The sequence below is a fragment of the Podarcis vaucheri genome (genome assembly GCF_965113315.1).
Source record: "Podarcis vaucheri genome assembly, chromosome: 2".
Classification (NCBI taxonomy): domain Eukaryota; kingdom Metazoa; phylum Chordata; class Lepidosauria; order Squamata; family Lacertidae; genus Podarcis; species Podarcis vaucheri.
Window position 1 is genome coordinate 26,415,970 of NC_138760.1, and position 12,401 is coordinate 26,428,370.

The 12,401-nt window shown below is 43.9% G+C and overlaps 1 protein-coding gene across 5 annotated transcripts in view; it reads right to left on the minus strand.

Moving 5' to 3' along the window:
- The window catches only part of TEX2 (testis expressed 2), a 117,428-nt gene that overhangs the window by 28,222 nt on the left and 76,805 nt on the right, over positions 1-12,401 (minus strand). For all 5 annotated transcript variants that reach the window (XM_082212404.1, XM_082212406.1, XM_082212405.1 and 2 more), the window contains exons 5-7: positions 9,725-9,972; positions 8,190-8,336; positions 6,371-6,470 (exon numbers count right to left, since the gene is read on the minus strand). In XM_082212404.1, coding sequence (XP_082068530.1) covers positions 6,371-6,470; positions 8,190-8,336; positions 9,725-9,972 — 495 coding nt within the window. The remainder of the gene's footprint in view (positions 1-6,370; positions 6,471-8,189; positions 8,337-9,724; positions 9,973-12,401) is intronic.

Here is a 12,401-nt window from a genome sequence, read left to right on the forward strand (position 1 = left end):
GCACAATACAATATTTCCCCTGCATGGAAAAACGAGATTTGTCTTTGAAAAATCCAATTTCTTCCAATAAGCCACAGCAAACAGCATCTTGCAAAAAACAGTGTGGGAACAGTTAAGAGCCCATGAAAACTATAAGCTACGTTTTGTCATTGTGCGTTCATGCCTGTTGTTTCAGATGTAGAAACTTAGCAGTCTGAAAAGAGCAGCATGGGAAAAGGAAGTGGCTTTCCAAACAGCCAGTCTTACTAATTGCTTATAAAAAGCAGAGTCCTGGAATTTGAAATAGGAGAGTATGAATAATTCCCATTTATCTTCCCACAAATGGACAGAACTTTCCCCTTTGGTTTCAACTGATGAAATGAAAGGGCACCAGAAACAGTCAGATTCCACATGTATCTGTAGCCTTAAGCTCCCACTTACGTAACCAGTGACTCAGCATGCTCCAAATACCAACAATTCTTTTAAAAAACAACTACAATATAATGAATCAACCAGAGGAAACAATTCAGAGGATGTTTCCCTCTGCAAAGCACAAATCCCAAGTTTTCAAGTATCAGAAACACCAGAGAGGAATTTAAAAAGCAGGTGTGCTGTGCAACATAGCCCCAGCATGTTTATGTTCTTTTACAAAAACACAACCTTACAAATCACTGACTGGTGACAGACAATAGTCTGAGAGTTGAAGCATAACAGTGCCATTGCTTTCCATACTTTAGACATGGTTTTTGTTTGTTTTGTCCTATACTGTTGGGTCCGATTACATTTTCTTTAGTTTAGCCTTTTTCTAAAACAAACCATTTCTTTAAGCACTAGAATTCGGGCAAAGACATAATATCTAGAAGTTAAATATTATTGTTAGCTTTCTACTTCATTGCTACAAAAAGAGTGTCAAATAATTCGAAACAGACTCATACGATATCATCTTCATCCACAGACCTCCCCTGCAAGGCCATGCTCAGCTGGAAGATTCTTAATTTCAGGGTCATGGCTTCATGTTGGGTGAAATAATAATAGTAATAATAACTTTATTATTTATACCCTGCCCATCTTGCTAGGTTTCCCCAGCCACTCTGGGTGGCTTAAAGGTAAAGGACCCCTGACAGTTAAGTCCAGTCGTGAACGACTCTGGGGTTGCAGCGCTCATCTTGCTTTACTGGTCGAGGGAGCTGATGTTTGTCCGCAGACAGTTTTTCCGGGTCATGTGGCCAGCATGACTGCTTCTGGCGAAACCAGAGCAGCTCACGGAAACACCGTTTACCTTCCTGCTGGAGTGGTACCTATTTATCTACTTGCACTTTTGGCGTGCTCTCAAACTGCTAGGTTGGCAGGAGCTGGGACAGAGCAATGGGAGCTCACTCCATTGCGGGAATTTGAACCACCGACCTTCTGATCGGCAAGCCCAAGAGGCTGAGTGGTTTAGACCACAGGGCTACCTGGGCGCCCATCTGGGGGCTTACAACACATAAAAAAATATGGTAAAACATCAGACATAAAAAATTTCCCAATACAGGGCTGCCTTCAGATGTCTTCTAAAAGTCGGATAGTTGTTTACAGTGGTACCTCGAGTTACAAACGCCTCAGGTTACAAACTCCGCTAACCTGGAAGAGTTACCTCGAGTTGAGAACTTTGCCCCAGGATGAGAACGGAAATCGTGTGCCGGCGGCGCAGCAGCAGCAAGAGGCCCCATTAGCAAAAGCGCGACTCAGGTTAAGAACTGTTTCAGGTTAAGAACGGACCTCCGGAAGTTCGTAACTAGGGGTACCACTGTATTTCCTTGAAAGATTCCTGCACTGCAGAGGATTGGACTAGATGACCCTCGTGGTCCCTTCCAACTCTACATTTCTGTGATCTTGGAACTTATTTCTCCAGAACCATTAAGAATCAGCTTCCTCATAACTATGAGCACACATGTGCTTTTCTCTGCCCTGATTGTGGTAAATATGCAGTTTTAATATCTATTTCAGAACAAAGCATATTCCTTGAAGTCACCCTTCGTTCCAATGTCGTAAGCTCTAACCACTCCTCAAAACTAAACAAAAATCAATACATTTCATAATAAATTGAAAAATTTAGAAAACCCATTGCTTCTCAAATAATAAAATATTTTTAATGTTGTTAGATCAGCTCTGGGGCATTTTTCTTCCCATATAACAATTTAGTACAAACCAATAATGTGTTCATTAAAAAAGAGGGAGAACATTTACCCTTCAATCAGCCAGCTAGCCAGCCATATCAAAACCTATTTTTTTATAGGCTTCCTTCCTTCCATCGTGAAACTCAAGGTGTCAAGCATGTTCCCAGGCAATCTCCCAGACAGACACTGACCAACCTTAGACCTGCTCACAGACCATGAAGCAATGACTTGGAGCATCAAAACACAGCTGTAAAACCCAAACAAGCCAAAACAGCTGTAACCATACAGGTTGCAATATATGCAACACTGCATTTTGAGGAAAGTCTCTTTATCAAGGAAACTTATTCACCTACTTCCAATGCTTCTCCCTAAATGCCGGGGTGGCTAACCTTTGGCCCTCTAACATCACTGGACTCCAAATACCATCAGCAACAACCAGGGAGGATGGAAGTTGTAGTCAAGGAACAGCTGGGATGACCACGCCTTCTCCATTCTTGCTCCAATACTTCCTAAGGAGATACTTGAGGCTACCTCACTTCTGGAGCGAGCAAAATGTGAAGAAGCCTCAAGAAACTCATTAGGAAACAATCAGAGACACTGAAGACAACCCCTTACATCTTTTGGATCGTGATTCTGACTTTGGATGTTGACACAAACACACACACACACACACACACACACACACCCCTGAAGAAATATATTCATAGAATCATAGAATCATAGAGTTGGAAGAGACCACAAGGGCCATCGAGTCCAACCCCCTGCCAAGCAGGAAACACCATCAGAGCACTCCTGACATATGGTTGTCAAGCCTCTGCTTAAAGACCTCCAAAGTAGGAGACTCCACCACACTCCTTGGCAGCAAATTCCACTGTCGAACAGCTCTTACTGTCAGGAAGTTCTTCCTAATGTTTAGGTGGAATCTTCTTTCTTGTAGTTTGGATCCATTGCTCCGTGTCCGCTTCTCTGGAGCAGTAGAAAACAACCTTTCTCCCTCCTCTATGTGACATCCTTTTATATATTTGAACATGGCTATCATATCACCCCTTAACCTCCTCTTCTCCAGGCTAAACATGCCCAGCTCCCTTAGCCGTTCCTCATAAGGCATCGTTTCCAGGCCTTTGACCATTTTGGTTGCCCTCTTCTGGACACGTTCCAGTTTGTCAGTGTCCTTCTTGAATTGTGGTGCCCAGAACTGGACACAGTACTCCAGGTGTGGTCTGACCAGAGCAGAATACAGTGGCACTATTACTTCCCTTGATCTAGATGCTATACTCCTATTGATGCAGCCCAGAATTGCATTGGCTTTTTTAGCTGCCGCGTCACACTGTTGGCTCATGTCAAGTTTGTGGTCAACCAAGACTCCTAGATCCTTTTCACATGTACTGCTCTCAAGCCAGGTGTCACCCATCTTGTATTTGTGCCTCTCATTTTTTTTGCCCAAGTGCAATACTTTACATTTCTCCCTGTTAAAATTCATCTTGTTTGTTTTTGCCCAGTTCTCTAATCTGTCAAGGTCGTTTTGAAGTGTGATCCTGTCCTCTGGGGTGTTAGCCACCCCTCCCAGTTTGGTGTCATCTGCAAATTTGATCAGGATGCCCTTGAGTCCATCATCCAAGTCGTTGATAAAGATGTTGAATAAGACCGGGCCCAAGACAGAACCCTGTGGCACCCCACTAGTCACTCTTCTCCAGGATGAAGAGGAACCATTGATGAGCACCCTTTGGGTTCGGTCAGTCAGCCAGTTACAAATCCACTGAGTGGTAGCATAGTCAAGACCGCATTTTACCAGCTTCTTTACAAGAATATCATGGGGCACCTTGTCAAATGCTTTGCTGAAATCAAGGTAGGCTACATCCACTGCGTTCCCTTCATCTACCAGGCTTGTAATTCTGTCAAAAAACGAGATCAGGTTAGTCTGACATGACTTATTTTTCAGAAATCCATGCTGACTATTGGTGATCACAGCATTCCTTTCTAGGTGCTCACAGACTGTTTGCTTAATGATCTGCTCCAGAATCTTCCCTGCTATTGATGTCAGACTGACTGGGCGGTAATTATTTGGGTCCTCTCTTTTCCCCTTTTTGAAAATAGGAACAACATTTGCCCTCCTCCAGTCTGCCGGGACTTCGCCTGTTCTCCAGGAATTCTCAAAGATGACTGCCAGTGGTTCTGAGATCACATCTGCCAGTTCTTTTAATACTCTTGGATGCAGTTCATCTGGCCCTGGAGACTTGAATACATCTAATCTAGCCAAATATTCTTGTACTATCTCCTTAGTTATTCTGGGCTGTGTTTCCTTTGCTGAATCATTTGCTTCAAATTCTTCAGGTCGGGCATTGTCTTCTTTATCGGAGAAGACTGAGGCAAAGAAGGCATTGAGGAGTTCAGCCCTTTCTGTGTCCCCTGTTTGCATTTCACCATCTTCTCCTCTGAGTGACCCCACTGTTTCTTTGTTCTTCCTTTTGCTACGAACATACCCATAAAAGCCTTTTTTTTTGCTTTTAACCTCTCTAGCAAGCCTGAGTTCATTCTGTGCTTTAGCTTTTCTGACTTTGTGTCTACACGTGCTGGCTATTTGTTTGAATTCCTCTTTGGTGGTTTCCCCCCTTTTCCATTTTTTGTACACATCCTTTTTTAATCTTAATTCAGTTAAAAGTTCTTTAGATAGCCACCCTGGTTTCTTTAGGCACCTTCCATGTTTTCGTCTCATTGGTATTGCCTGACGTTGTGCTTTTACTATCTCCATCTTAACAAACTCCCAGCCATCATGAACTCCCTTTCCTTTTAGTATTGCTGACCATGGGATCTCACCCAGCACTTCCCTAAGTTTTATGAAGTCGGCTTTCTTAAAGTCAAGAAATTGAGTCCTAGTATGCTTGGCTGCTACTGTCCGCTGTATAGTAAACTTCAGAAGAGCATGATCACTCGCGCCTAATGATCCTTCCACATCTACCCCACTAACCAGGTCATCAACATTGGTTAGGACCAGGTCTAAAATGGCTGTTCCTCTTGTTGCTTCTCCCACTTTCTGGACAATGAAGTTGTCTGCAAGGCCAGTGAGGAATCTGTTTGACCTTATGCTCTTGGCTGAGTTTGACGTCCAACAAATATCCGGGTAATTGAAGTCCCCCATTACTACTATCTCCCTTCCTTTTGCATGCTTGGCCATCTGTTCCAGGAAGGCATCATCTATGTCCTCCGTTTGGCTTGGGGATCTATAGTAAACTCCCACAATGAGGTCTCTGTTATTCTTCTCTCCCTTAATTTTGACCCAAATGCTCTCACTTTGGCTTTGAGGTTCTAAATCTTGGATCTCTTCACAGGTATACACACCCCTGACATATAACGCCACTCCTCCTCCTTTCTTGTCTGGTCTGTTTCTCTGAAATAGATTGTATCCCTCCATTATTACATTCCAATTGTGGGACTTATCCCACCAGGTTTCAGTGATGCCTATTATGTCATATTTAGTTTGCTGTACCAAGAGCTCAAGCTCATCTTGTTTATTTCCCATGCTTTGCGCATTAGTGTACATATTCCTGGTCAGCTCCCCACAATTCGGACATTTCCTCAGGCTCAGTCAAAAAACCTGCTGTCTTAGGACGATATTTTGCTAGCGAGTCCTGTCAGCTCAAGGATTTTCACTTGTGAAACAGAACTCCCCCCCTTGCACCCCCCAACCTCCCCCCAATCTGTTCCAGTGGGCTGGGGAAACCCCCTAATGGGATATCTGTTCATAAACCCTCCCTCAAATGTTTTTTAAGAAGTACCACCAAATTAGGCTTGCCATACGTCAGGAAAATTCCTGGCATGTCCTGGTTTTCAGGTGTAAAAATGGCGTCAGGGGGAATTTAGCTCAAAAACTGCAGGTGTCAGGAGTTTAACTTTTTGAAATATGGCAACCCCACACCAAATACTACTAGCATTTCTGCTCCCATGCTTTTCTGGGAAGAAATCCCCCTTCTGAATGCATGTGTGTATAAACTTTAAGATTCAAAAGCACAAATCTTGCCATTCAATGATAAATGGTAGAAAGGCTATAAAAACAAGTAAAACGAATTGTCATACAAATGTTATTACATAAAAAACAGTAGCATTTACAAGCATGGCTATCCCTCTGCAATCGTTAGAATTGGAAACACGACTGCACCCCATCAATTGTTTGCTGGGAACAGTCATAGGATAGTTGTGCTATCAAAGCAATCTACAAGGTTAAAAATCTGTTAGGTTACCTTTATAATCAATGGCAGGTTTGCAGGCTTGAAGGATTTTCGGCATGGCAATTCCCATGTCCAGTTCAGTTAGTGTTAGTTCATTCATGAAATACGGCAACTGAATGAATGAAAAAGAGTGTCTCTTTAAAGCATTAAAGTACATGCAGTACCCGGAAATTAAGTCCTATCGTGTTCAATAGGGTTTACTAATCTGACTTCCTACTTAAGTGTAACTGGAGCCAAAGTATTGAGAAGATACGGAGAAGGTTTCTTAAAAGGAGGGGTGGGCTGAAGACTGGTGTCGGGGGCCACGTTGGGCACCATTGTATGGAACAACAGAATATAAATTTTAATATAATCATATTATTTCTGGTAGCCACACATTGCCTGTATAGAACGCTTCACTAGGTAGACTTTTATCGCATATAGGAATTCACTTCTTCCTTACATTCTTAGGAATGCAAACTTAGGATACTCACCCTGGAGATTCTGTTGTTTTTTTTAAGTAGTAAACCTATACAATACTGAAATATCTCTCTCTCTCTCTCTCTCTCTCTCTCTCTCTGTGTGTGTGTGTGTATATATATATATGAGATTCAAAAGGTAATGTTTCAAAGACCTTGGGCTGAATCTAGGCTTAGTAGTCATTTCTGTTTAGGTTCCAGAAAGGCATTATAACCAACATAGGTTATTGCTCTTTGCAAGATAACGGAGAGGGATAAAATGTTATTACAATGTTATTTGCACTATCAGTTAAAAGAACTGAATACTTTGGTCTCTTGTTTGCCCGCGGGAACAGACAAGAAGACTGAAGCAAATCCCTTCTGGAGACAGATTTCTGAGGGTTTTACACTTCCCAAAAGGGTCAGAAAGGCTGGCAAGCCCTGCTTTATCCATCGTTGTAAAGAGCGACATTGCTAAGTCGCCCCTCACCGGCCAGTCCCAGGGCAGATTAATACCATTTAGCAGTTCACAATTAAAAACAGATTACAGTCATAGGAATTGGGTGGGTACTGAAAACATGCGTCTCAGGTGTGCAACGCCAGGAAAAAGAAGTGGCAGGAGCGAGTAAGTGCAGGGGTCAAGAAAAAAATTCAATTTGCGGGAGGGGAATCAACATACGGACTGAATAATCCAAGCCCCGCTTTGAACCAGACTAGGGTGGGGACACGGGTGGCGCTGTGGGTAAAACCTCAGCGCCTAGGACTTGCTGATCGCATGGTCGGCGGTTCGAATCCCTGCGGCGGGGTGAGCTCCCATCGTTCGGTCCCAGCTCCTGCCCACCTAGCAGTTCGAAAGCACGTCAAAGTGCAAGTAGATAAATAGGTACCGCTTTATAGCGGGAAGGTAAACGGCGTTTCCGTGTGCTGCACTGGTGCTGGCTCGCCAGAGCAGCTTCGTCACGCTGGCCAATGACCCGGAAGTGTCTTCGGATGGCGCCGGCTCCCGGCCTCTTGAGTGAGATGAGCGCACAACCCTAGAGTCTGTCAAGACTGGCCCGTACGGGCAGGGGTACCTTTACCTTACCTTTTAGGGTGGTGATGGGGCTGGATTGGGCAGAGATGTTCCTCTTCCTGGCCCTGCAGGCCTACATCAGCTTCCCACTGCCTAGTGCCCACGGAATGATGGCAGGCGGACATGACAATGACAGGGTCCCCAATGGATTCACCAGCAGAAACACACCCCCCCCCACACACGGAACTTTCCAAGATGGGGTGAGGCTGAGTCAGCTGAGGGGCTGTGGATGTAGCCCTTGTTACTGAGCTAGCCTGGAGCTACACAGTACGTTCCCTATTCTAGAATAAAGAGAGCAGAGTCTTGGAAAAACGGCCCATACCTTTATCTTGCTGAGCTTCATTTGTATCTTCTTGGACACCATGTCAGACCAGTACTTTTCTCCCAAGAAATCCCAAAATATTCTTCCCAGCAAGGCGTTCACCCATGCTTCCTGCGTCTCTTCTTCACAATGGGCATCAGATGGCAACTGGTAAGAGAGAGAGAGAGTTTCCCTACTTTCAGCAACTCTGGTGTGGCTATCGAAAATGTACAACAACACCGACCCTGGGCTGCTAGCCACACAGCAGGCTTCACGGGCTAACAAGAACCTCTCCATAGAAAGGGGTATCGTTTTATCTGCCCGATGACGAGTTAAGCTTATTCCACAAGCATAATTCAAAGGCATTTCTCAACGTGGACAATCCTTTGAAAACAAGGGGTCATTTTAGCAATGCTGAAGAGCTGGTGCCAACAGTTTATTTTCTTTTTGAAGAAAGCCAACACTAAGAAGGTAGCCTGAAACCAAGCTGGAGACAGAAAATAAGGGGGTGGAGACAAGCTTTGCCTCTTATATTGTGCAAAATATAATTTTGCTCCCCTGTCCCCTCTGGTCAAACACAGCGGAATTGCACAATAACCCAAGTGAAGAAAATGTTGGATGTTGCACATACCTGGGGAAAGAAAGGAAACACGAGCAACTCACACTTCCTGGGCAATGGCCGAAGTCACACAGATAATAATAGATTGTTAGTGGGGGGCATGAATAATAATAATAATAATAATAATAATAATAATAATTTTATGCCACACCCATTTGGCTGGGTTTCTCCAGCCACTCTAGGCAGCTTCTTGCACATATAAAAACATAAGACGTCTAACATTAAAAACTTCCTGAAACAGCACTGCCTTCAGGTGTCTTCCGAAAGTTGTGTAATTCTTTATCTCCTTGACGTTTAAAGCTATGGCTGGCCACATTTAGCCATACATGAAGCTGTATGGCTTTTTTTTTCAGCTGGAACTCAGTTCCAGCACCTCTCAGGTAGACACCATTGCCATTACAGTGGTACCTCTAGTTACGAACTTAATTCATTCCGGAGGTCCGTTCTTAACCTGAAACCGTTCTTAACCCGAGGTACCACTTTAGCTAATGGGGTTTCCCCCCGCCGCTGTGCGATTTCTGTTCTCATCCTGAGGTAAAATTCTTAACCCGAGGTACTTCCTCCGGGTTAGTGGAGTCTGTAACCTGAAGCGTTTGTAACCTGAGGTACCACTGTACCTCCAGAACAAATTAAGTTCTTAACCTGAGGTACCACTGTATAAGAGAACAAGGGAGGCGTTCATGGTGAGTTCCGGCACCTCTTTTTCTGGAAGGACAGAACTGGTGTAGATACCATGGGAAAGGGTGCTGCAGCACTGCCCAACACTATGGAGACGCTAGGGAAAGGCCACAGCACGATTCAAACTAGACAGAAACTGATGGCACTAAACGTGGGTTGAGCCCTTGCCAAGCATGCAGAGAAACCTCTTGGAAACAACAGAAGTTGAAGGGTGACCATAATATTTCAGTGCAGATCAGTTAACCCTTGTACACCTCACCTTCTTCACAGCTGTAGGGCTGCTGTCTGCACTGTGGACTGGGCTGGCTACAGGGCTCGCCTGTTCTTGTGGAATGCACCTGGCCATATACATGTTGTAATCCAGGAGCATTTTTTGTCTCACACTGGCTGCCAGTTCCTTCTGCTTCGGCTGGGAGAGAATTTCATCGATGCTCCCTTTGCTGCTGCTACGGCTGTGGGCCAGAGCTCCAGACTGGCTGTCAGATCGACTGTGTGCTGGCAAGAATCCTAAAGGCCGGGAAGGGAAAAGGCCTCCGTCATTAATAAGTTATCAAATAGGAAACTCAACGACCATGAAAGTCAGGAGTTTAAGATGCTAAGATTCTAGCGAGAGGCGGTGGCTACAAGGCAAGTCTTAGAAGAGCAGGATGAAAAGCATGGGGTTTTTTGGTTGTTGTTTTTTACACTAGCAGCCATGAAAGTGGATGCAATAAAAATATCTGCCAAATTTCTGTACATTAGAAATGGGCTTTCATTTAACCACGGGCGCAGTTTGGAGATATCCCCCTCTCACTTCATCTCCTCATATGTGTTTTTATTAAGTCGTCAGTGAAACATTTTTTGAATTTTTACACTGCTGTGCCAGACAGTGCTCCAAGGCACACGACAAGCAAAGGGGTTACTTGCAAGTCTTTTCCAGAAGCTTTCACGGTTATTATCTTAAAATCAGCAAGGTGGGTTACAGCAATTGCGGGAAGCAACTCCCATGTGGAAGGGAACCACAAGGAAGGAAGACATAAATACAGGAATTTCCAGGGGAAAGGTAGCCAAGCCACAGCTGCAACATGGCTGCTTACAGTCCACCCAATTTTGGCTGCATACACACCAAACATTTAAAGTATGTCTCTTCCCCCAAAGAACACTGGGAACTGTAGTTTGTTAAACATACTAGGAACTATAGCTCTGTGCGGGATCAACTACAGTTCCCATGATTCTTGGCGGGGGGGGGGAAATAACATCCTTTTCAGTGTATGATGTGTAAGCAGAGCTTTTTTTTCAGGCGGAACTTTCCGGAACTCAGGTGGGCGCCACTGCCGTTATAAGAGAACAAGGGAGGCATTCATGGTGAGTTCCAGCACCCCTTTTTTTTAGAAAAATAGCACTAATGCTAAGGAACTTAACCATACAATGGGAACAAGATTCCCATCAGGTTTATATAATGAGCAGAAAGCTATACCTATCCCAATGGACTTTTAGCAAAAATCTTCCTCCTCTGTTTAATATACCCGGGTGAGTGAAGCTTTAAGAAACGGAAAACCCCTTGATAGAGGCAGCAGTATGGATAAACCTTCATAGGCTATGTGAAAAAGGAAAACCTCTGAATGACATTGCAAACAGAATAATTGACAGAGCAATCTTGATTTGGGCCAGGTAGATCAGAGAAACCGATCTAGCACCACATCCAAAGCCCTATCATCTCACGCTGGTCAGGGCAGAAGGGGAGGACAGGACAGCTTTTCTAATTTTCTGCTTTGCCAGTGGATGCAGAACTGCTGGCAATACACCCCTCCCTGAAAGGCCCCATTTCAGGACTTTCAGGTTGCTAACAATGGCAAGAAAACCCCTAGCAATAGCTCTCTCTCTCTCTCTGCTCGCATGGCTGAAGCTTGGACTTCTGCCACAGCAAAGCCCGTCCCAGCTGGCAGGATTCTTCGATGCTGGCAGAGGCTGGTGGAAAGGCAACTATACCCAGCCTTAACCTGCTCCATCATTCGTGTTGGAAGGAAGAGAGTATAGGATTGCCCTGTTAACTTCAAATCAACAGAAGGAGCAGATTAAGTGCCTCTAAATAAAAATTCTGTAAATTCAGCAGGTTATGCAAACCTGACAAGTCTGCATGAATTGAATTTGTATATTTGTATTTATTGCATAAAACAGGCAAGGACTGCCCACCACAGTTAATAGAAATGATGATTTTGCACAATGGCAGGGAATGTGCAAACCTAGGGGGAGGACTGTGTCCTGCAGTTAGTGAGATAAAACTCTGTGTTTTTAAAAAGCCTGACATCACTAAATGCTTAGCAGAACTGCCTAAACTTCCCTTGGTTCCTATTTTATTTTACTGATGCGCTATGCACTCCAAGGTTCAAATTATGGCCAAATTTCTAGATTCTACATCTATATTGCTAAACGACGTCAGAGCTAACTCAGGCACGTTGCAAGCTGCAAACATTTTGTTCTGCAAATATTTTAAAAGAGGGGGGAAAGATTTGTGATGGGAGAGGAAGGGTGAAATAAAAAAAGGCCTGATTAAAAATTAATGTCTGCTTGCCACATTCGATTTTAAAATTACACATCTTAAGCAGTGTGTCTGATGTTTCTTGCTAATGTAACTTTAGAACATTTAGATTCATGCAAGTTTCAGTCAGTGGTATGGCCTCAACATTTTTCCTAAATATTTTTCTCTGAAGAGTGACTGACGCACATCTGATCATTCTGAAGAAACAGCAGCGTGTTTTACAAAATGACACCAATTAAATAAAATGTCAGAAGCACTGTAGAAGAGTATACCTATACCTCCCTCCCAGACACTTGAAAACAGAACGTCCAAACATTTTACAAGGCCCTTTTAAAGAGAAAAGCCAAGCTTTTAAAGAGAAATTGTCAAGCCAATAGAAGGGCAAACTACAAAGTTCACACAACATTTGCTGACGGTC